Genomic DNA, 23,725 nt, shown 5'->3' with positions numbered 1-23,725 from the left:
CTGCAACTCCTAATCGGCTGCTACAGTTCCTGTCTGTAGGCCCTGGACAGGAGGAGCTGTGAATTATTTAATGGAGCCTGTCTGTCTTGTCCTTTCTCTTTCAGTTCAGCTGAACACTACAATATAGCCTGTTGTCAAAGTAGTCTGTTGTCTGCTTGGAAACATTCCAGTGGTCATTTCATTTCTCTCTCATCCATGTCATTAACTTGTACATTTCCTAATGGAGATAAACCAACAACAACCACAAAAACTCTGTTGCATATCATTCACTTCCCTTCAACATCAGCTCTGCAGACCCGATAATTGAAACTAAGAGTTCAAAGCTGTAATCTCTGATTTACTCCAACATCCCAGCACTGAACTTTTAAAGCCATCAAAGAATGTAAAAAACCTTTGGAAAAGATCTGAGAACAGATTCTCTCACCTGTATGTTGTAAACCATTGGCACATCCTCCATGCCTTCTTCGTCCTTCTTGTCCTCTTCTTGGTCACTCTCTAGTCCTTCATTTACCCAAGAGCGATTGGAGTTCTCTTCCTGGTCTAGTGCCTCTAGCTGAGGCAACAGCTCATCCCCTAAAAGGTCAGGAGCATCAACCAGGTCAAGTCTGTGACCGTGTTGCTGTCCAAGCAAGACCTCTTCCAGTGCCTGAAACCCATTACTGCTGCTCTGGTTTGTAACCAAAGGCCCAGCCACATCATGGTTCCTTTGCTCTGCCGTAGAGAATGGACAGTCTGCACCAAATGAGTTCAGACCATCTGGGAACACCTTAGAAGAGCTGAAGGGATCCTGGTTTGATTTTGAGCTATTTAAGGGGCACCGTTGTGCCGGACTGCCTGGTATTTGGACTCGTTGCTGCTGATGTTCCATTCCAGAATTAGACAGGAAAGGGCAACCAGTATCCAAAAGGTTTGAATCTGATGATGGAATGACCGTTGAAGAGGTTGTCATAGAGACTGTGGCAGAGGAGTAAGACTGGGTTGCATTTACTATAGGGGGAGGCTGACCAGTCAGAGTATAATGAGCAGTAGGATAGGATGAAGTGTGGCTAACTGAGTCAGCTGGGAAAGAATGGGTTGCAGGAGAAGACTGGACAGGGAAGGCCAGGTCACTGTCTTCCAACCTTGGACCTGTAGTAAAACCTTGGACCCCCTGGGATATTTGAAAGCCAGTGTGTTGTTGAGACGACAAAGGCATCATTGAGGCCTCAACCGTAGAGTGAAAGGGACTACCCTCCACACTGAGCGAGTTATGGTGGCCGTGTTGGGAATGATTTTGACGGACGTTGCCATCATAGTAAAAACCTGTATGTTCCTGATAGGTCTTGCCAATATGATGCAAGCCTTGATGGGCTATTTGTTGGTGAGGGAGCTGCAGCTGGTTTGAGATTGGGTGTTGACTGAGGCTGTGCTGTCTATGCTGTAGATGTTGATGTTGCTGACTGTACTGCTGATGTTGAGCTTGATGCTGCTGAAACGGTTGTTGCTGCTGAAATTGTTTATGTTGAAGTTGTTGATGATGAATTTGTTGATGGTGTTGATTGTGCTGATGATAGTTATTCCCTTTTTGATCATGGTTTCCCCACATGGGGCTGTTGTGAAGAAACAGTCCATTGGTCTGGGGCACTTGGTTCATAGTATGCCCTTGAAATGATTGCTGCTGTGGTAAAAATGCTCTTCTGTTGTTGCCACCTCCTTCTGGACCAGGAAAGGACTGTTCCATTGAGGTCTGTGCCTTCATAGTGTCAAAATGCCCCACAGGTTGGTTGTAGGGTAACCCATGTTGGATGGTAGAAGATCTGGACCCTGCATCCACCTGAAGAGTCTCCAAACTAGGACCCAGGTGAAGTTCATCATCCAAGGACACAGAACCAGGGGTAAACCCTGGATCATCCTGGACTAAGCTGTCAAGCCCTCCCCCAAATATGCTAGGGTCATCAAAGAAGTCCATGATGGGGTCGGTCATTGTTTGAGTTCAGTGCATTAAGTGTCTGCCCCCTCAGCGGCCCATACGACAGGACTGCTGAATGCAATAGGGCGCTAAAGACTGTCAGAGTTTGTTGAACCGCTGTGTGTCCATCACCAAGAAGGGCTACAGTCTAGAAAAAGAGAAACAAAATAACACATTACTTCAGATATGCAAAACACTTGGGATTCAGAACTATTTTAATAACATTCTGCATACTTTATTGATTAGATAATTAATTAAAACTTTTATTTTAAAACCGGTTTGAATCTAAAAACAATGTTTCAACATCATTTCATAATTCTCTGTGCTTTCCTAATAACTATAAGCCAAATTTGACTTACAGCATTCAGAGTGTCTTTAGGTTTTAAAGGGTTAGTTCATCCCAAAATGAAAATTCTGTCATTAATTACTCACCCTCAAGTTCCAAACCCATTCAATCCAAACCTGTAAGAACTTCGCCTATCTTCAAAATACAAATGAAGATATTTCTAATGAAATCCAAGCGCTTTCTGACCCTGCATAGGCAGCAATGCAACAGACATGTTCAAGGTACAGAAAGGTAGTAAGGACATCGTTAAAATAGTCCATGTGACATCAGTGTTTTAACTAATGTTATGAAGGTACGAGAATACTTTCTGTGCTCAGAGAAAACAAAAATAACTTTATTCCACAATTTATTTTCTTTTGTGTCAGTCTTTGACACGCATTCACAAGAGTACCACGATGCATACTGTTGCATGGACTACTTTAACAATGTTCTTACTACCTTTCTGGGCCTTGAACGTTGTAGTTGCGTCTTTGCATGGTCAGAAAGCTCTTGGATTTCAAAAATATCCTCATTTGTGTTCTGAAGATAAAGCTAAACGATGAGGGCGAGTAATTAATGACAGAATTAAAATTTTTAGTTGAATTATCCCTTTAATACAGAACACAGTTCACTTACAAGCATGACTGGCACAATTCAGTATTTGAGAAATTGCTTCAAATCAATTTCAAGTGTGAATTTACATTAAATTGGCCACACCCACATTCTGGGAAATTAAGTGTTCTTCCACCCTTGTCAATAAGCCTGCCTGTCTGCATAAAAGGCCTTTCCAACACATCTCAATGTAATCAAAAATATAAGCTTGTTTAAATGTGTATATGTGAATTACAGCAACTCAAAGCAAAGTCGGATTGACATCTGACATCTTCAATCAATCAAACAACAGATTGCCATTTCGTTAGGTGATGTATGCAGAAACAAAATGGCAATGCTAGCGTTTGTTTTGGCAGAAACGATTATCCACACATAATATAATGTACTGTTTTATATTCCATGTTATTGGAAATGTTTGCTAAGGAAATTTGATCATAATTTATACAAGAATGTTGACGCAATGATCAATTTATTTCTTTAAAAGTGAAGGTTTATCCTCAACTGTGTACCTCTCCTTGGGTTTCACAACAATCATATGACGTCATACACCCACATCTCTGCAAAGTCAGCGTTTCCAAGTAGGAAGTTCACAATCAAATGTTGTTCTATTAAACTTTTCCTAATAAGAAGCTGAGAATTACAACTTGCCAAAATAGAACTGAATGCAGGATAAACTCAGCAGCAAAGTGATAAGGAGTAGCAGAAATCTCAGCACAAAAGGAGTAGCACTGAGCATGTGATGTCATACTTTAAATACAAACCCGACGTTACATCACTCCATTACAAGATACAATACTGCATTGATGCTCTTTTAACATACCCATCTCCTTAAGTCAGACTCTGGCAATAAACTCTTCCAACACCCTGAGGCTTGAGAGAGGTGAAAGGGGAAGGAATGCCTGGGGAACATTTGGCACCATTAGTGGAACTCAGAAACAGGCATTACAGCAAGCACAACAGCTGAAGAGCTTTCAGCACTAGACAAAAACCAGGTGCTTCACACTCCCCTCCGACTTCCCTCAGCTATGGATAAGAGAGAGAGTCAGTGGGAACGGCGTATTTCTTTGCCAATTCCTAGTCAGGAGGACAGCGACAGGAGTGACTCGAGCAAAGTGGGACACACATACAACTCATTCCTTTTCACGCACGCACACACACACACACACAACCAGACAGAAAGGGTGAGAGAGATACAGGCTGTCTTGACCAACACCGGCTGTGGAGGAGGTCAGTCACGACCTGATGACTCACAACACACACAGATAAACAAAATGGCAGTGAACAGAAACCTAGACATGGTCCATTACTACAATACCACTCTGTGGTTTCAACCTTTTTTACTTCCATTAAATCTACAATAATTCAACTAACACACCAACACAGACTATATTCAATCGCTAGAAAAGAAAGCATAACACAAACTAGAGTTATCGCTCCACATCTAGACTACAAGATCATTTGAAATTGACTGTAACAGCTATTTTATATTGGTTTTAACTTTTAAAAAGAAAGAAAGAAAACACGAAGTAAGGGTCAGTCCTCTGGGCAGTAGCATTCAAAGAAGAAAAAAAACAACTCAAACATGAGCCTTATCTCATATCAACAGCAAACTAACAGCTCTGTGGGGATTTTGAATCATATGCAGCCATAACTGCGTCTGTCACCAGTGTTCAAAATTACAGGGCACCTCCCATTATCTAGGGCTGGCTTTAGTGTACTGTTTTGCAAGTAGTACACCTGTCTCAAACCAGGAAGCATTTGGGCAGGCACATTGTAATTAAGGCTTACTGTCATGTGAAGTCATCTAGATGAAACTGATATCAGACTACAAGTGAGACAAGCTTTCTGCATTTCACTGTTCCTTACAGATTTTTGAAGTCTTAAGTAGAGCCGCATAATTAATTGGAAAGAAAATAATAAATTACAGTAGCTGCTTTAAGTAGCCTAATTCTGAAAAGTGTTGATTAGACAATTCCATTTACTGCATTCCACTGTGGTTTTAATTTTACAACATGTTTATAAACAAAGTGACAAGGATCAGTGGTAATTTAGAATTATCTTGAATTCTCAACACTGTAACATACATATAGTAAAGCCCAACATGCAATGCTTGCGGACAGTAAGTTGACTTGTGCTGAACTGCAGGGCTCAAACAATCAGACTGAGTAAACATGCAGTGAGTGTCAACCTCAGTTATTATAAAGGAATTTCTAGTATTGCCACATTGCTTGCCTCCTGTATATTTATTCAAAATCGTACCATTTTGTTTGTGAAGTTGACCAATTAGTCACTGGCTTGATTTAGTGATGTACAGCACTGTTCAAAAGTTTGGGGTCATGTTTTTTTTTAAATGTTTAAAAAAAAAAAAAAAAAGTTTATTCAACAACGACACATTACAGGTGACAGTAAAGACATTTATTATGTTCCAAATTACTTCTATTTCAAATAGGCTAAAAGCTTTTCTTTTGAACTTCTATTCAAAGAACCTTGAAATAACGTACAAAGGTTTCTACAACAATATTAAGATGTTTTCAACACTGATAATGAGGAATGTTTCTTTAGCATCGAACCAGCATATCAAACTGATTTCTGAATTATCATGTGACTCTGAAGACTGGCATAATGACTGTTGAAAATTCAGCAATGCCATCACAGCAATAAATTACAGTTTTAAATATTAAAATAGAACTTATTTTTATTGTAGTAATAATAAATCATAATATTACTATTAACCATTTTTGATCAAATAATGCAGCTTTGATATTGGTATAGAATAAGATAAGATTTCTTTAAAAAAGCCCAAACCTTTGAGGGGTATACTGTATAAAATTGTAAAAAATGCAGTTCTCATTTAATTTTCGGTGTGTACACTACATTAAAGGGGTCATCGGATGCCCATTTTCCACAAGTTGGAGTGACGAGCAGATTTTAAACTTCAGCCACGAAACTAGCTAACTAGCACATTATTAGGAAAGGCGATTTGCAAAGATTCATAAAAAGAGTGAATTCATAAAAAACCTTATACTCACTTCTTCTATAGATGAAGCTGGATCACGAATGATTCGCGCAAACATAGACGCATTTAGGCAGATCGGGGATCGGCGCATTCACTTCAAAGCAAAAGTAACGTTAATCCTCTGTGTCTTCAGCAGCTCAGATATCAGGAGTAACTGGCGACTGCTTTATTCATTATTACACCCACCAACAAAACAACTCAATCACTTAATCGGAGACATCTTGTCTTCCCCTGCACCGGAGTCGACACAATGGTGAATGGATGACAGCTCACTCAGGGCAGATCTAAGGTAAGACGGCCTTGTCAATCAACTATCGTGGGAGGGGCCTGTCCAGAACTTCGTCATTCTGACAGGGCTCTCAGAACAGCCTGATTTGAGAAAGGGAATTTTATAAAAACCACTCGGTGGATTTTTATCATTGTAGGATGGATGTGTATACACACTTCCAACACACATTTACGTTCAAACAACTTGTAAAGTGAATTTTGCATCCGATGAACCCTTTAAGAAAACAGCATGCAATGACATAAAATACAGATATTTTAATATAAATTCTAATGATGGAGATCCATATTTATGATTACAATATCAATGAAAAATAAATAATCATTTAAAAAAATAAATAATAATAATAATAACAATAATAAGTAAGTAAGTAAGTAAGTCGTGACGTATTGTCAAGTATGGTGACCCATACTCGAAATTGGTGCTCTGCGTTTAACCCATCCAAGTGCACACACACAGCAGTGAGTAGTGAACAAATGCACACACACACACACACACCGTGAACACACACCCGGGCAGCCATGCTGCGGCGCCCGGGGAGCAATTGGGGGTTCGGTGCCTTGCTCAAGGGCACCTCAGTCGTGGTATTGAGGGTGGAGAGAGCGCTGTACATTCACTCCCCCCACCTACAATCCCTGCCGGCCGGGGACTCGAACCCGCAACCTTTCGATTACGAGTCCGACTCTCTAACCATTAGGCCACGACTTCCCCATAAGGCAGCCCTACTGCTGTAGCAATAGATTACCGGTGGCTCTTATGAAACATTGTGGCACAGACACAACAGACCCAAAACAGATTTATGTAAACACTCATTGCCAACCTTCCAAACCCAGCTAGCCTACCAGTTTTGATCAGCCTGTTTGGCTGTGAGGACTGATTTACATCGACCAGCCTCCAAGCAGAAGCATCAGGCCAGAAACATTTCTCTTGAGAAGAGAGGCCAGAGGTGTCTTCTAGAAACTGCATCAGTTCACAGCTGAAAGACACGCTGATAAGAGCCCTGCCGTGCACAGCTAATGGCCTGAGACTATCTATACAAGCATTAACACGTGCAACTTCCTACTACTGAAAAACACTGCGACCCCTCCCCCAACACACACTCTTCACAGAGTCTATCTTACACAAGTCTCTTTCACAGAGTAACCTACAATATCCAATTCGATCTGCATTTCTGCAACATGTCTTACATTCCTGGTTAATGAAAGAGTCACTAATATGAGTCAATGATGTGATTAAATGCGTTTCACAAATCTAATCCACTGGCTTTTGTCGTGCCAGTGAGAGTGCATGACTTCAACAAGATGAGGCTTAGTTGGGTGTCAGTGCTGCTTGTCTTGGACTGCACACGTCAACCCATTTCCGTTGTGAAACTGCCCTGTGACAGAAGCCAAGTCATTTATGCTAGAATCTGACTCATCTAAAGAGCAGGTAGAGGTTGCCAGGTGCCAGAGACCTGAGACCAGTTTCCGAACTGTATTTGACTACGGTCAGGGTTTTTTCTGGATGAGTGAAGCTGATCCTGGACCACCCCTATCAAGTAACCTCTTTTTTTAGTGATTAATTTTCCCACAGCACAGCCACACAACAGGTGGCGAGTGAAGTTTCAACGACTTCCACATCAAAAGTGGAACAACAGAAGGAAGATATAGCTTTCTTGTCTTTTTATGCAAGCTTTAACGTCTTGTGCCATGAGGAGGGATTGATCTCTTTAAGAACAATAAAATGTTTTAAATTTTAAAAATTTTTAAATGTTTTTTAAAAGACTTCACTTATTTCTTCCAGCATACGAACAAGTCTAGTCCTAGAATAACTTTTATAAAGGACTAATACATGCAAAACAAACGTATACTGGTAATTACAGTTCATAGCCAGGTCTTGCTGATGCAATTCAAGATGAGTGTGGTCCTGTTCAACAAACCTTTCTCTATTCTTAGCATACTTCTAAACATAAAGGGGGACCATACGTAAGATCTTACATAACAGTGTACAAATAATGAACTTGTTTCCATTAAGGAATGACGAAAGCCACTCCTTACAAAGAGAAGCAGAAAGAAACAACTGCTTGCTGGTGCACAAAAAGGCACAGGGCATACCACGATAATAAAAAGAGTTAGAAAATACATAAAATAAACACATTCTGTACCAGCCACTGACAACGTACCAGATGCAGTTCTTAGATGATGTATAAATTAATTTATGTAAAGCTGGCTGAACAAGATTTTCTCTTGATCTAATGGAAAAGTACTTCAATTATTTTCTATCTCATCATGACTCATGATGCTCATAGATCTTTTTTTTTCAAGCAGAGGAAAATGTATGTGGGCTCAAATTATCCTGTCCCTGCTGGAGCTTCCATTGACTCATCACTGAGTGACATTTTGCTTCCTGATGTAAGTTCAACAGCACTTCAGATGGAAATGGCCGTCGAGGTATTTATTGTTTTTGGAGCTGAAGTGCATCTCTAAATTCCAACACTTCCTGCTCGCAGCAGTTGATTCTGCTTTACGGCACATCACGCCTTGCCCTATATTACAAAACAAAACAAAAAACACTCCATATACATATAATTCAGTGTTTAATGTTTCCTTTTATGTGAGCAATGCACTTATAGACATTTTTATCCAAAGTGACTTAGGGGTCATTCACACAGGATGCTTTCTTGCGTCCATCTGTTTTTTTAATTGTTTTTATGTAACCAGCAATAGACACACATCACAGGCACTGCATTTGACTTGCCATGTCAAGTCAAAAGTAGAAACATAAAAAAGGTGTTGTACATGGTCTGTGTGAATAACCCACTTCAATGCACTCAAGGTGATCTATCTGCACATTTTGAAGGCTAAATGCAAGCAACACTCTCTGGAGTCCCAGCATCTTCCCGGGCCAGACTTTACATACTCAACCTGTGGTTTGAAACTACGGGCAGAACTAATATGCACACAGTCATACAAACCTATCACATACAGATCTGTTTACGGAGCTGAAACTAACAATGAATATTTGCAGATTTTAAACTAGCGGTCCAGTGAAACATACATGCCTCGTGTTTCTGAAGAAAACCTGTTGGGTTCCCCAGGAATGCAGAGCATTAGAGCACATGATCGCTGCGGTCTATGTAACTAAAGTGAGTTTTATATATATATATATATATATATATATATGTATATATGTATATATGTATGTATGTATGTATATATATATATATATATATATATATATAAGCAGAAACAAAAACACTGTTGAACAGAAGAACATCTAACTGAGCTCTGGAGGTCCCACAAACAATAAAGTACAATGACACTTGCTGGTTTTCTGTAAATTTACTTGAACATCATAATATTCAACACAAACACATATGCGGGTGATTCTCCAGTTAGGAGGAGTTTTTTGTCAACTGGGTTTATTCTGAAAAAAAAATTGAATTTATTTTGTTATATAATTTTAAAGGATGTATTATTAGGTTTTGATCTGAGAGTCAATGACATGTCATTATTTGAACATTTGAATTCATAAACTAGCCATTTATTTAAGTTAAAAATACAGTATTCGATATTCATCTCCAAAACAATGCCAGTATTAGCTATTGGTAAGGCCTTAATCAAATCGATACTCCAGTAAATGTGATCAATGTTTAAAAACATAATTTGAGAATGTTTCAAGCTCTCAAAGTAGACAAAAGTGCCTAATTGAAGAATCGCCCATATATCATGATACCATGGTATTACCACAGTACTTTGTGTGTGGGTCAGAAACCTCAGCATGTTTATGAGTTAATATTACTTAATACCATCTTCCAGTGGCCAAGCGTGTAATCCTACCTCTGTCTTCACAGATTACCTGTATGAAACTACACTCCAGTACAAATTAAATCACTGTCCCTTCCAGAACATCACCTGGCACGCGCGCTTCAGCCTTGAAAGCACAGCATTTCCAACTTTAAACGTGTGTCCTCCACATATTTGGTCACGACAGCGAAGGAACGTTATAATCCTTGATATACAAACTGTTATTTTGCTGTTACGTTCGTCCGGAGACGTCGATCTGGTCTGTTTTCTGAGGTGCGCTCGGTCGCTGTTAGTTCAGAACCACCGTTCGCTGGAAACACAGTGCTGTCCGTGTCTCGTCTTTCACGTGGAGCTCATATCGTGACAGTCTACCTGAGCTCAGATGCTACGAGTGTTTGCTTCATCCAGACTGGGATTCCCTTCAGTGTCTCTCTCTCTCTCTCTCTCTCTCTCTCTCTCTCTCTCATCAGGACTGACAGCCACCTGAGTTTCAGCACTCTCTAACCATCTACATTATATTTAGTCTAGGAGAGGAAACAAATAAACGAACTTACCCAAACGAAGCCAAATCCCGCGGTGACAGCGCGATCATTTACGGAGAGATAGAATAGCGAAGTTTTTGTCGTAGTTAATATCGCGGCTGCGCGACCTCAGCGGTTCCAGCGCTGCTGACGTAGGACGATGATAAACGTACATTTGCATATGTGTTACGTCCTCTGTGATTGGTCGAAGTTGAATTCGTGTGTTTGGAATAACTGGGACGCCCGTTTGAGTCCTCAAATTAAGTTTTAGCAAGGATCCATATCATGTCTTTAAAATGTTACTGTAATCTGTAGCATGAGCGTCCTGAAGGCAAAACGTGAAGTTAGAGCGTTCAACAAACAAGATGGCCGTGCCGGGGCGTCAGCCAATCAGCGAGGGTTTTACATTGATTGTGAATCAGCCTATGGTAATGGAGGCGGTGGGAGGAGAGAAGTGGGGAAAAGTTGCTGTCGGTGCTTCTGATATTTGATCACCTCTGGTGGATCTTTTGGGAACTGTTTCTTGTAAACATGAAAAATCCAGCAGAAACTGGAGCATGTCAAATAGAAAATGTGTATAAATCAATAACCTAAAAGACTAGTTTTATCTAGCACCAATTTTATAATCAGAGTACAATATTAGAAATGCCGAGTGTGTGTGTGTTAGGACACAATAAAAGTGACCCTAGACCAAGCCATATGGGTTATTAGATTTATCATCTGAAGGCAGAATAAATGATCCATTGATGTATGGTTTGTTAGGATCGGACAATATTTGGCCAGGACACAACTATTTGAAGATCTGGAATCTGAGGGGGCAAAAAAAACCTAAATGTTGAGAAAAATCGCCTTTAAAGTTGTCTAAATGAAGTCCTTAGGCAAAACATATTACTAATCAAAAATTTAGTTTTGATGGGAAGGATATTTACAAAATATATTCGTGGACCATGATCTTTACTTAATGTCCCAATGATTTTTGGCATAAAAGAAAAATCAGTAATTTTGACCCAAACAATGTATTGTTGGTTATTGCTACAAATATACCCCAGCGACTTACAACTGGTTTTCAGGTACAGGGTCACATATATATTTTATACACACACATAAATATATACACACACACATATTGCAAAATCTATCCACTAAATCAGACCAGTTTCATGATTTATGCATTTATTGGTTTACAAGTAAAAAAAAAAATAATAATAATAATTACTTGCACAGCTGAGCTCACATCAGTATACCTACGGAGACCGTCCAAAATAAACTTAAAAAAAAAAAAAAAAAAAAAAAAAAAAAAGTTGTAAAACAGCAAAATTTCTAAAATTTAAACCATTGTAAATTTCTAGATAAATAAATGAGAGCTATGGACTCTATAGAGGCCATTCATTTAATTGAACTGCTCCACTATTTACACAAACCCATTTAGATCAAACCGTTAGGACACATGTGAATAACATTACTGAACAATAAGGATTAACTTGGTGTCTTAATGAATAGTATTTGTTTTGCTCTGCATTTTACATTAAAACTATTTCATACACAGGATATTACACCAAAAAAAACAACCTCAACCCAAATACATCAAGACGCAAAATCAAAGCGTTCTGTCCCAGTCTACAAATGCATGCATGTCAAATTAAAACTTATTAACCAAGGGAAATTTTGTAGGGAAAAGAAAGTAATGGGAGAAAAAATTAAATCCATCAAATTATTAGTTCGAAAACCAAGTTTATCAATTAGAAGAGCATGGCCTACACAAATAAGTGAGGTGGTTTGTTGTGCCTGAAAACATTAACATGTGCAAGTAACAGTACTGACTAGAAGCATCTCGGTGCCGTCTGTGCGTTCAAGCCTCAGCACTGAAATGAACGAGTGGGGTCTTTAGCTCTATACTGGGAACGTCTAGAATTCAAGCCATTATAGCAGTTTAAAACAGTTTTCTTTTAAAGCTGAGCGAAGGTTTTGCGAATGAAGATGAAGTTCATAGAACTGCATCAGAATTCTATACATGTGGTTCGACGCAGCCACAGTAGCGTAGCGCCCCTCCTGGTGGACAGACAGAAGCGCTGAATGTTCAAGTCTGAAGGGGGTTATCCTCTTTGCTGAAGGGCTGAGTGGAACCAGGCTTCACCCAAGACAGCCCAGACACCGGCAGTCCTTTGCTATAATCCTCTGGCCGCCGCTACAACAACAAGAGTAGACCATTGGTCACATGCACCAGGGGTGTAATTAAATTTTCACAACGGTTTACATTCTAACCAACCCACATGCATCAGATACCAGGAAGAAGCCAGTTTTTACTTTGTTGTGGGGAGCAGTCAGGGGAGCGTCACACACTCACTTTATGTGCAAACATCTTCTCTTTTGCCTCTTCATGCGTCGCTGGATTCCACGGAGAGAAGCTGCAGAGAGAAAACAAACATCAGATGCGGAAAAACAAAAAGGAGTCCAGTCTGATGACTTACCACTGAACTTTTAACCCCACTGAACTAAAACTCCTGGATTCATTTTCACAAATGAATCTAAGTTTCAAATAGTTTGGCTATATTTACACAGCAAAAATCTTTTGACAGATTTTTGTCTTGCCTGTATTCAATATCTGCATTTACATTTATTCCAACCAAATTAGAATGATTCCACTGAACTGCTGACTCTCGACTTTTGAACAGCTGTACATAAAATTATTTATATAACTCATGTCGAATGTACAACAGATGCGATTAACCATGCTTATAACATGTTAATTTGCCAACACTGACACATTGAAGCTGTAACGTACAGTGGGGGAAAAAAGTTATTGATCCCCTGCTGATTTTGTACATTTGCCCACTGACAAAGAAATGGTCAGTCTATAATTTTAATGGTGGGTTTATTTGAAAAGTGAAAGGCAGAACAAAAAAATCCAGAAAAAAAAAAAAAAAAAAAATTACAAAAAGAGTTATAAATTGATTTACATTTTAATGAGTCAAATAAGTATTTCATCCCCTATCAAACAGCAAGATTTCTGGCTCCTAGGTGTCTTTCATACAGGTAACAAGCTCCTAAGCGAGTGCTCCTAATCTCAGCTCCTTACCTGTATAAAAGACAACCTGTCCACAGAAGCAATCAATCAGATTCCAAACTCTCCACCATGGCTAAGAACAAAGAGCTGTCCAAGGATGTCAGGGACAAGATTGTAGACCCACACAAGGCTGGAATGAGCTACAAAGACCACCGCCAAGCAGCTTGGTGAGAAGGTGACAACAGTCGGTGCAATTATTCGCAAATGGAAGAAACATAAAATAACTGTCAATCTCCCTCAGTCTGGGGCTCCATGCAAGATCTCACCTCGTGGAGTTTCAATGATCATGAGAACGGTGAGGAATAAGTCCAGAACTACACGGGAGGATCTTGTCAATGATCTCAAGGCAGCTGGGACCATCCTCACCAAGAAAACAGTTGGTGACACTACGCCGTGAAGGACTGAAATCCTGCAGCGCCCGCAAGGTCCCCCTGCTCAAGAAAGCACATGTACAGGCCCGTCTGAAGTTTGCCAATGATTCAGAGGAGAACTGGGAGAAAGTGTTGGGGTCAGATAAGACCAAAATCGAGCTCTTTGGCATCAACTCAACTCACCGTGTTTGGAGGAGGAATGCTGCCTATGACCCCAAGAACACCATCCCCACCGTCAAACATGGAGGTGGAAACATTATGCTTTGGGGTTTTTTTCCTGCTAAGGTGACAGGACAACTGCACCACATCAAAGGGATGATGGACAGGACCATGTACCGTCAGGGCCAGGGCACTGAAGCCGGCCAGGGCATTGAAAATGGGTCGTGGATGATTGGTATTCCAACATGACAATGACCCAAAACACACGGCCAAGGCAACAAAGGAGTGGCTCAAGAAGCAGCACATTAAGGTTCTGGAGTGGCCTAGCCAGTCTCCAGACCTTAATCCCATAGAAAATCTGTGAAGGGAGCTGAAGGTTCGAGTTGCCAGACATCAGCCTCGAAACCTTAATGACTTGGAGGATCTGCAAAGAAGAGTGGGACAAAATCCCTCCTGAGCGGTGTGCAAACCTGGTGGCCAACGACAAGAAAAGTCTGACCTCTGTGATTGCCAGCAAGGGTTTTGCCACCAAGTACTAAATCATGTTTTGCGAAGGGATCAAATACTTATTTGACATTTTTCTGGATTTGTTTTGTTATTCTGTGTCTCACGGTTCAAATTAACCTACCATTAAAATTAGACACTGATCATATCTTTGTCAGTTGGCAAACGTACAAAATCAGCAGGGGATCAAATAATTTTTTCCCCACTGCATTTGTAGCACAAAATTTGACAGAACTAATGAAAACAACTGGTTTTTGCCAGTTATTTAATTTGCAGGTTGTTAGATCTAGAATTCTACAGTGATTTTTTCTTATTAATTTGAGTAAGAGATTGTGCATATGAATTACCTGTGGTCTGTGCAGCATCTCTATCCTTCATCTCTATCTCTTCCTTCAAAAACACTAATGTAAATCACCTCATTGATGAAATATAATTAAACTAGCTTTCAAATAAATTTTATTTACAATATTCATGGGGCACTGGCTCAAAACATGTTTCTATGCTCCCGAATGTGCAAAATCTCTTATCTATAATATAAAGTTTCCATCTCAAAAGAAGCTGCAAGTTGTGGTGGCTTGGAGTTCGAACTTCAATGTAGATCAGATGTCCAGATATCAGATTTAAAACCACATTTGTGGATCAGAGTAGAACCAAAAAAAAATGAGTTGTTTACATGTGTGCAACAATATGCAATCTGTGTCTGAGTTCCAGTGTAAATACAGCCTAAGAGTTCATAATTGTGGGGGAAAACTTCACAATACAATATCTGAGTGCTGTACTTGCCTTATTGCATAAGGGTCATCTATCTTGGGCTGATCAAACAGGTGACTATTGCATAGCTTGACACTGTCTACCACCTTGCTTTTGAATAGCTGGATGTCTTTGTCATACCTGCGCAGAAAGCATTGATACAAGTAAGCAAAAGCAGCTGAGTTTATAGGACTTCAAAACAAGCTGAAAGGCACAGCTAAGAGGAAATGAATGTGGGGGGTGGGGGGGGGGGGGGGGGGGGGACTAAACAAGCTTTCATCTTGATGTATGAAATCAAGCTTGAGGTTGGAATAAGCCTGTAAGCTCTGTATGGCTTTAGATGCACAGGAAGTCAAAACATAAGCTTAGACTAGCACAGGCAATGGCCAAGCACATGAGAGAGATACTGAAGTTACTTTATTTCACTGAAATGGAAGCAACTTCAATGGCTGACACTTATTTAGTGTATGTGCTGGGAAGAGTTCAAACTGTGGAGACTGAAAAAAATCTAACTCACAGCACTGCAGCCTCTGGGTTGAGTGGATCCATGGTGTTGATCTTATAGAAGATTGTGCGGGCATACATAAGGACCTGCCAGATATGATTGTGGTTTCGCCTGCAAATTTAAATAAGTATTCCCAAAACAACCTTGATGTCAAAAAGGTCAATACAGCAGGGTTTTTTTATTTATTTTTTTTATTTTAAACAGACCTCCATTTGGTGAAAGCTCTCCTCACATCCAGCTCTCCAGAGACCGGGTCCACTAGTGGGTGGAAAACTGGTGTGTCGAAAACAACCCTCTGAGAAAAGGGGGAAAAAACAAAAAACACAAATGGAACAAAAGAACAACAGATCAGCTCTTCTGGTGGAAGCAAACTGAGATGACATGGGCATTGTAAAAATGTGTTCCCAAACATTGAACAATTAGTTGCTCGCGAGTTAAACATGGCTATTATCGATAGACATTTCCATGATTTAAAGGGATAGCACACCCAAAAATAAAAATTCTGACATTAATTACTCACCCTCATGTCGTTCAAAACCCGTAAGACCTTCGTTCATCTTCGGAACACAAATTGAGATATTTTTATGAAATCTGAGAGTAGTAGAATCATTTATTTTATGCCAGCATCATTGGCTATTTTCATGGCTAAAACTATTTAAAATGACAAGTATAACAAATACAATAAAAACCAGCAAACAAACAAGTTATATTACATAAGATTTTTTACATGTATAAAAATTCTAAAGCTTTTTCAGGCAAAATTGTATGAAATCTGAGAGCTCTCTGATCCTGCATGGACAGCAACGGAAATGTTTTCAGATCCAGAGATGTAATAAGGACATTGGTAAAAGTCCATGTGACATCAGTGGCTCAACTTCAATTTTGTGAAGCTACGAGAATACTTTGTGCTCAAATAAAACAAATAATTTTATTCAACAATTCTCAAAAAAAAAAAAAAAAAAAAGAGGGTGAGCAATTAATGACAATTTTCATTTCGGGGTGAACTATCCCTTTAAGTGTTTGTTCATTTCTATGAATAATAATAAAAAATAAAAAAATCTGAAAACACACAAGCATGCAAGTAAGAAACTATATGTTGTAACTAAAATGAACACATCTGACTTGATAATGATGCCAGTAATTTTCTGTTCCTAGACACACCCTGATGACATTACATCATACAGTTACAGAATTTAGACTGAAGTATTTCAACATTCCATTCGGCATTAAAACAATTAAACTTGTAAAGACTATAGCAAAGTTTGATTTTACCATGTCTAATTTAAAGCTGCAGTCCGTAAGTTTTGCCTCTTGTTGAAAAACCTGGAATTGCAGTTACTTGCGAAATTATCTTGACTGCACGGGTTGTGCTCCGGCACGGCTCCAGCGCGGATTATTCTAATGTTTTGTATATGTAGCTGTCAGTCACCGCACCAGTATGAATCTGTACTTGGTAATCACAGATTTTCACCCATGTCTTGGAATATATGACCCAAATAAGAATTTTCACCGTATATGGTCATCTGAACAAGTAACAAGTCTGCCACGTTGTTCTGACCAACTGAGAAAAAAAGCATTACAATAAATCACGCTACCAATGGTGATTAAATCTAACGATCGGTTAGCTCATATCAAATCAAACCATGCAAAGTATTATTACGGTTATACTTTATTCTCAAATTATTAATGTTAACAACATCAGCATTGCGTAACTGAGTATAGTGTATTAGCGTGTAGATTTCAATTTCTGTACAGTCTAATATCTAATTGTCATACCATTCGAATTTCATATTAAGAACCCAAAAAGCAAACAATTTTTAACCCAAAAAGCAAACAATGCTCCCTTCCAACTGGTAATCTTTAAAATACAAATCTTGTGTAATCCCAGGCTATCTGTAATCAGAAGCACATTTAAAACTGGAATTTAAATTTCATTCACATGAGTTTCAAATAATCCTATCTACATTACAATCCGCCATCAAAATGATTTTTTTTTTTACATTTAATTATTCCAGCTGCTATGAGAAAAGGCTATAAACGATGCGCCACCTGCAGGATCCCCACATGTGATAGCCTACTAGCCGGGACACCTTTATGTTTACAGACGTGACATAATGACACAGCAGCATGCTTGAATTTCCTGTGAAAACCTACCCTTACCACTCAAATTATAAAACATTGTTATAAGATAACCGTTGTGAATCGGGCTAAAGTAAGGCGATAGTTTTGAACACTGGCTGGTTATGTACTTGCTCAAATATTGAACTTGGATCATTGTTAACCAAAAAAAAAAAAAAAAAGCTACGGACTGCAGCTTTAAGCGAGAGATTAGCCAGCAGAGGTGAAAATTTGTAGTCTTCGTACAAGTCAAATTCTACTAAAAGAAAAAACAAACAAAAGTTGTTTATCATTATCAGTCTCCTGTGTCTTTTTTTTATTTTTATAACAGACCTTTACATGACAAATTCTTCTCTGCACAATCTGACGCGTGTTGTAGCCTGTAATTAAATACACCATGCTGGTTTCGTCTGGCCAGAGGAGAACTGGCCCCCCGACTCAGCCCATTCTCTCCCAAGGTGATTTTCTCCATTCCTTACCACTGTAGCCTTTGGCTTTCTTAGTTGGGGACACTTAATTTCTGGCAATATTGTCGGCTTGATTGCACAGACATTATTTGAGAAGAACTGAACTGGACGATGACGTCACTGAATTAACAATGAACGGTTGCAACACTATTTTCCTGTTTAACACTGTAAAGCAGCTTTAACAGAATCTGTGTTGTATAAATTGCTATATATACACAAAGAATACTGCATCACATTCTCACAGGCAGTAAATGTTCATTTACAGCGTTATTTTAAGAAAAAATAAAAAAAACATTTCTGCTATACCAGTTCCTTGGTTTTAGATTGCACTAAGGAAATACAAGCGCCACTTTCAACACTAGTTTCGGCAATCCCAACTCCTAACAGCTCTGGATCGAGGTGCAGTTTTCTTCATTTATCAACAAAATGCCAAGAACATGCATACACACTCTTGGTTTGATATTTTAAAGCCACAAGTATGCAAGATTCCTATTCTCCTGCTTCATCATAAAATATAATGCATAAGGCGCTATGCACAGACATTCTTTTCTACTTGGTCACTTTTCCTTGAAGAACTTTTTAAAGCAAGAAACCGTCACCATATTAAACTTGGGCTCATATTTAATGGTCTAACATTTCAAATAGTTCTAATTCATGGTGTGTAGCTTCTACAATGACTGTAAATGAGTCTGCAGATAAAAAAAAAGGCCTAACTAACGTTGGAAGTTATTACAGCGAATCATGGATAGAATCAACACGTAGCAAAACCTTGGTCATGGTACAGCAGAAAAGTCAGCGGAAAAATGTGTGGAAAGTGTATACTATACTTACAGGACAGTCTCCATCTGGGTAGTTATCAGGAATGTAGACGGTGAACTTAAACACACTGTCTTGGTACAAGCCATGTCGAATGAAAATCACACCAAACCACACTGCAATAGAAACAAGATATTGATGGATACTTAAATGTCATAGCAAATCAGCAATATAGCAAATGAATTTAACTTTTCAACTCCGTTATTGAACATTGATAATTTCACAGGTAATCTATTTGAGGATTCAAAACAAGCAATAAAGCAACGACTAATGCTGTGCTCCATTTAAAAACAGGTGTGGGAGTCTTCTATATGTCTGACTTATGACCATATTGATTTCCATGGTCTGATGTTTGGTAGATTCATAGAGAAATAAAATGCCAATCTTAGTATGTTTTGCATGCGTGAGAACATATTACATTCGATTTCATTAATCATGCACATCTCCCAAAACACCAACATATTCACGTGACACTGAAACTCCATTTTGAATTCCATACAAGGTTCCAAGTTAATCAACTGCACATTCTGTTGCATTCTTTTGGAAGTTCTTTTGGAGTTGAATGGAATGCAGCATAAGAGCGTTCTGTGTGAAAGCATCTGTGACAGACAGAAGAGAGAGGAAGACATCCTTACTTAGTGCTGATCTGTATGAAGGCTGTACATAGATGCCAGGGAGCTTCTGCTTGATCACCAATGTGCTGCAACAGATGGTCATAATTGTACATTTCAAACATACACCTCAAAATATGCTGTCAAACTTAAGGGTGTTGCTAAACAACTCCAAGACAACAATAACAAACGTGATGCATTTTCTTATTTAATTCAGTTATATGATCATAAAATTATATTCAAGTATGAGATGTTTTAAAAATCAAAGCTTCATTTATTCAACATCTTAAAATAAAATAAAAAAAATACCCCATCAAAACTGTTTATCCAAAACGTAGTCAAAGCCTGTGGAACCCAGTCTTTTGTACAGTTACCCATGAAAGCCAATAAATAAAAACAGAGCATAACTCACAACTCAGCGAGCAGCGAGTACTCCAGGTAGAAAGGTCCGTATGAGGCATGGGTGCCATTGGCAGACTGTGTAGAGGCGGCCGGCGAGGCGGCTTTAGTGATGGGGATGGCATTTTTTGGGAGGGAGGGAAGCTGCTTTTTACCAAACGGAGGACGAGCTGGACTGGATCTCTGCTCCCCTGGACCACCCTGCTCCTCACCGTCAGATCGCTGCATAAACAAAATCACACGTATTTAATGGTTCTACAAACTATAGAAACCTTTTATTTACAATAGTTAATAAAGTTTTAAAAAATTTAAATTTCCAGGGCCATCATCTAATACCCAATATGCCTGATAATAAAGCCAATGTCTACAGCTGAATATCACAGAATACGGTCAAATACACCCTTCACAGAAATTACTCACAGCTAGTCCATGTGTCTATAATAAATCAAACAGGGAGCAGTTGAGTCATGAGTCAGCATCCATTAAGAAACAGCTGAATTTAACGTCTTTACGACAGCTGCAAAGCCTCGCCACACCCAAGTCAGGACAACACTTTTGTAGTTTACCACAAATAAACTGTTAGCCAAATCAAAAGCACTAGTTAACTGCAATTCTCAGACTTGAGCAAGAATTTAAAACCATAATTCCAAAACAAATCAGAATTGAGTGACTAGCCTCCATCATTCTGTAAGAAAAAAAGTCCTCCTCCACTACAAAAGCTTGTGACTTCAGAGAGGCTGCTCTGTGGAAAATCACCTTTAGACCCGGAGCCTTCCACGTGATTTCTTATTGAAGTCACCTGTTGTAAACATTACTCTGTGACCAGTCATTTAGACTTCAGGTAAAGGGATGTATATAAGCTAACAATGTCAGACATCATCTCTAACCATTAGGCCACGACTTCACGGGGGAAGTCGTGGCCTAATGGTTAGAGAGTTGGACTCGTGATCCAAAGGTTGCGGGTTCGAGTCTCGGGCCGGCAGGGATTGTAGGTGGGGGGAGTGAATGTCCAGCGCTCTCTCCAGCCTCAATACCACGACTGAGGTGCCCTTGAGCAAGGCACCGAACCCCCAATTGCTCCCCGGGCGCTGCAGCATAAAATGGCTGCCCACTGCTCCGGGTGTGTTCACGGTGTGTGTGTGTGTTCACTGCTGTGTGTGTGCACCTTGGATGGGTTAAATGCAGAGCACAAATTCCGAGTATGGGTCACCATACTTGGCCGAATGTCACTTCACTTCACAAATTTGTTAAACAAACAAAAAAAAAAAAACAAAAAAAAAAAAGTGTCAACTAAGTCATACATTTGTATTACAAGTACTGCTTTTACAGTACATTGTCTGACAGGAGAAACGGTGACAAATCTTGTCACTCACAAACTGATCTACCGGCTAGTTTAATAGACCAGAAATAAAGAATCAAGAAGTCAAATGCGTTTATGAGAAGACATACAGGTGGACTGCCATAATTCACCTTACGACCAGCGTTTGTCGACATGCTCCAAAATGGGTTCATTACTCATTGAGCTCTCGATGGGTGTATGCTTGCTCACGGTTTGGTGGCATCCGAAGAATTCACTGTGAGAGAAAGAGACCGAGAGAGAAAGAGGAAAAAAGTGCTGATGAGAGCCTGGACATTTGGAGAACACAATGGGCAACCTGATGCTTTATGGCAGCTGGTGGCAATCCTATCCCCACTAACCATGTTGTAGTCAGCGCTAGTGAAAACTTCAGTGAGCTACCGTCTAATATAGAAGCTTTTAGTCTTTTACATGACAAAGACCCCCAAATAGTATCATCCTGAGAGACCCCTAAAACGTAAAAAGCAGCTATATATTCGTATATATAAAAAGAACCAATTTACACTAAATTAATATTGTGTAAATAATAATTTTGCAGAATATTTAGTTTCTCTTAGCTTACATAATCACTATAGCTTTTTTATTATCGATTCATTTATTAACTTTAAACGTATTGCGTATTTTTACTTTTAACACCAAGTTTTCCATGGACCCCAAAACCTCTGGTCTACAAGAGCAAACAATCAAAACGGTCAGATCTAACAGACATTGACTCAAGGCCCGATAATTCTCCATATAGTTGATCTAGAATTATAACCAGGGTGAGGGAAAGCCCAGCTGTAATATCATACAGTGACAGATATCAACGCCTGAGACACTGGACGAACCGCCTCTACTACAAACAAGAGCTCGGACTTCTCGTAACGCAAATATATTGCCTTTATTTCTACCTGCCACCCACTGAAGGAAGCTTTGTTTGGTGACCGGTAAAATTTAGCGTTTAATGAAGTGTTCTCTGGGTGAAAACACAGTTTTTAAAGCAGAGTTTGCGTTACTGTCACGGTATTTGTAGTATGGCTAGACTAGCCTTTATTTAGCAAAACCTCCATAACTAACAGGTTCCACTTACCTGAGACAAATAATGTCACCTGGCTGAAGACATGTTACACGGTAACTTGTCCAAATGTGAAACCGTTTGATTTAAAGTATTTTTTGTTTATTCTTAACCCTCAACTAAACCACCGTCGACCCTGTTATCCGAATAATCTCAAGCAAATACCGAACACACCTCTACCTATCGTGACAGGAAAAGGCGGGACATAAACACAAGTGAGAGACGGTAATTGGCTCTCTTTATGAGTGACAAGCCCTTCACCCTATCAAACGTTCAATACAGCAATCCACAAGGTTAAATGTCTCCAGGGTAACATTTAGAGAGCAAATATTCGGCACATACCGATCGTTTTAGATGGAAAATATTGTGGGAAAGCCATCAGCCGCAAAGTGTACAACGAACGTGGTTTTAAATCAGCTGACAAAAAGACTTGCTTCTTATGTTGTCAGGTCAAGTTATAAACTGAACGTTTTAACGGACGTGAGTTGTGGATTTGAGCTTACAGTCCGATATACACGGGCATACCTACGTTAAACATTCATAAACATTTGTAAATCCGAATGTACTTTGAGAAACTCACCGTGCTAAACTCAGGACATTTCACGCGTTTTAAAAACATGTAGACACCCTCCCCGCTGACGGACGGCACAGAGTGAGCCCGCGCGCTGTCATTGGCTTATAGAGACGCACGGGGCACTCTATTGGTGCATTTGCCTGTTAATCATGTCAGACCAAGGTAGTACATTCGGATTGGTCCTTTATATAATGCTTTTATGTGAATTTATTAAACAGATTCACTGGAAGCTATTCATACATAATGAGGTCAACTTATGACGAGCTTTAGTGTACCTACAGCCAATAATTGTTTTAATATAAGACAAATCACTTGTTATGAAAATGAGAATATGTAATAGAATTTCTTTCTTTATTTTTTTTATATAAGCCTTTATAAAACCAAAACATCAAATATTCCTAAACTAGAAATAACGTGACGTAGCCTATCAGTTTCCTTCATAGGCTATACTAAAATAACAAAAGTTCCGCGTTTTTAATCATT

At 39.3% G+C, this 23,725-nt stretch overlaps 2 protein-coding genes across 6 annotated transcripts in view; both read right to left on the bottom strand.

Moving 5' to 3' along the window:
• Window positions 1-10,628, bottom strand: part of LOC306877482 (chromodomain-helicase-DNA-binding protein 9-like) — a 60,294-nt gene extending 49,666 nt beyond the window's left edge. For all 4 annotated transcript variants that reach the window (XM_079429248.1, XM_079429249.1, XM_079429250.1 and 1 more), the window contains exons 1-2: window positions 10,527-10,628; window positions 425-2,096 (exon numbers count right to left, since the gene is read on the bottom strand). In XM_079429248.1, the coding sequence (XP_079285374.1) occupies window positions 425-1,963 (1,539 nt within the window). In that variant the 5' untranslated portion in view covers window positions 1,964-2,096; window positions 10,527-10,628. The remainder of the gene's footprint in view (window positions 1-424; window positions 2,097-10,526) is intronic.
• Window positions 10,629-11,652: 1,024 nt separating this feature from the next.
• On the bottom strand, window positions 11,653-23,322 carry LOC306879284 (AKT-interacting protein). Of its 2 annotated transcripts, none has more exons than XM_079432099.1 (10): window positions 23,249-23,322; window positions 21,728-21,831; window positions 20,271-20,479; window positions 19,883-19,947; window positions 19,263-19,363; window positions 16,053-16,141; window positions 15,859-15,957; window positions 15,375-15,482; window positions 12,838-12,898; window positions 11,653-12,678 (listed from the first exon to the last, which is right to left on the bottom strand). In XM_079432099.1, exons 2-10 carry the CDS (start codon window positions 21,767-21,769, stop codon window positions 12,571-12,573), a joined length of 882 nt encoding a protein of 293 aa, XP_079288225.1. In that variant the 5' UTR covers window positions 21,770-21,831; window positions 23,249-23,322; the 3' UTR covers window positions 11,653-12,570. The 2 variants fall into 2 exon arrangements, with proteins under 2 accessions (XP_079288225.1, XP_079288226.1); XM_079432100.1 differs by lacking the exon at window positions 23,249-23,322 and adding an exon at window positions 22,684-22,827.
• Between the last annotated feature and the right edge of the window lie 403 nt (window positions 23,323-23,725).

Source organism: Barbus barbus, assembly GCF_936440315.1.
Source record: "Barbus barbus genome assembly, chromosome: 2".
NCBI lineage: Eukaryota > Metazoa > Chordata > Actinopteri > Cypriniformes > Cyprinidae > Barbus > Barbus barbus.
This window is presented reverse-complemented; position numbering and strand designations above follow the sequence as displayed.

What these genes read in the sequence shown, in the direction of transcription:
- LOC306879284 (XM_079432099.1), bottom strand. Translation starts at nt 21,769, where the DNA reads ATGAACCCATTTTGGAGCATGTCGACAAACGCTGGTCGTAAG. An exon ending in AGAGCTTTCACCAAATGGAG is followed by an intron (nt 15,958 to 16,052) that starts GTCTGTTTAAAA and finishes TTAAATTTGCAG; the next exon opens with GCGAAACCACAATCATATCT. An exon ending in GATGACCCTTATGCAATAAG is followed by an intron (nt 12,899 to 15,374) that starts GCAAGTACAGCA and finishes TTCTCTCTGCAG; the next exon opens with CTTCTCTCCGTGGAATCCAG.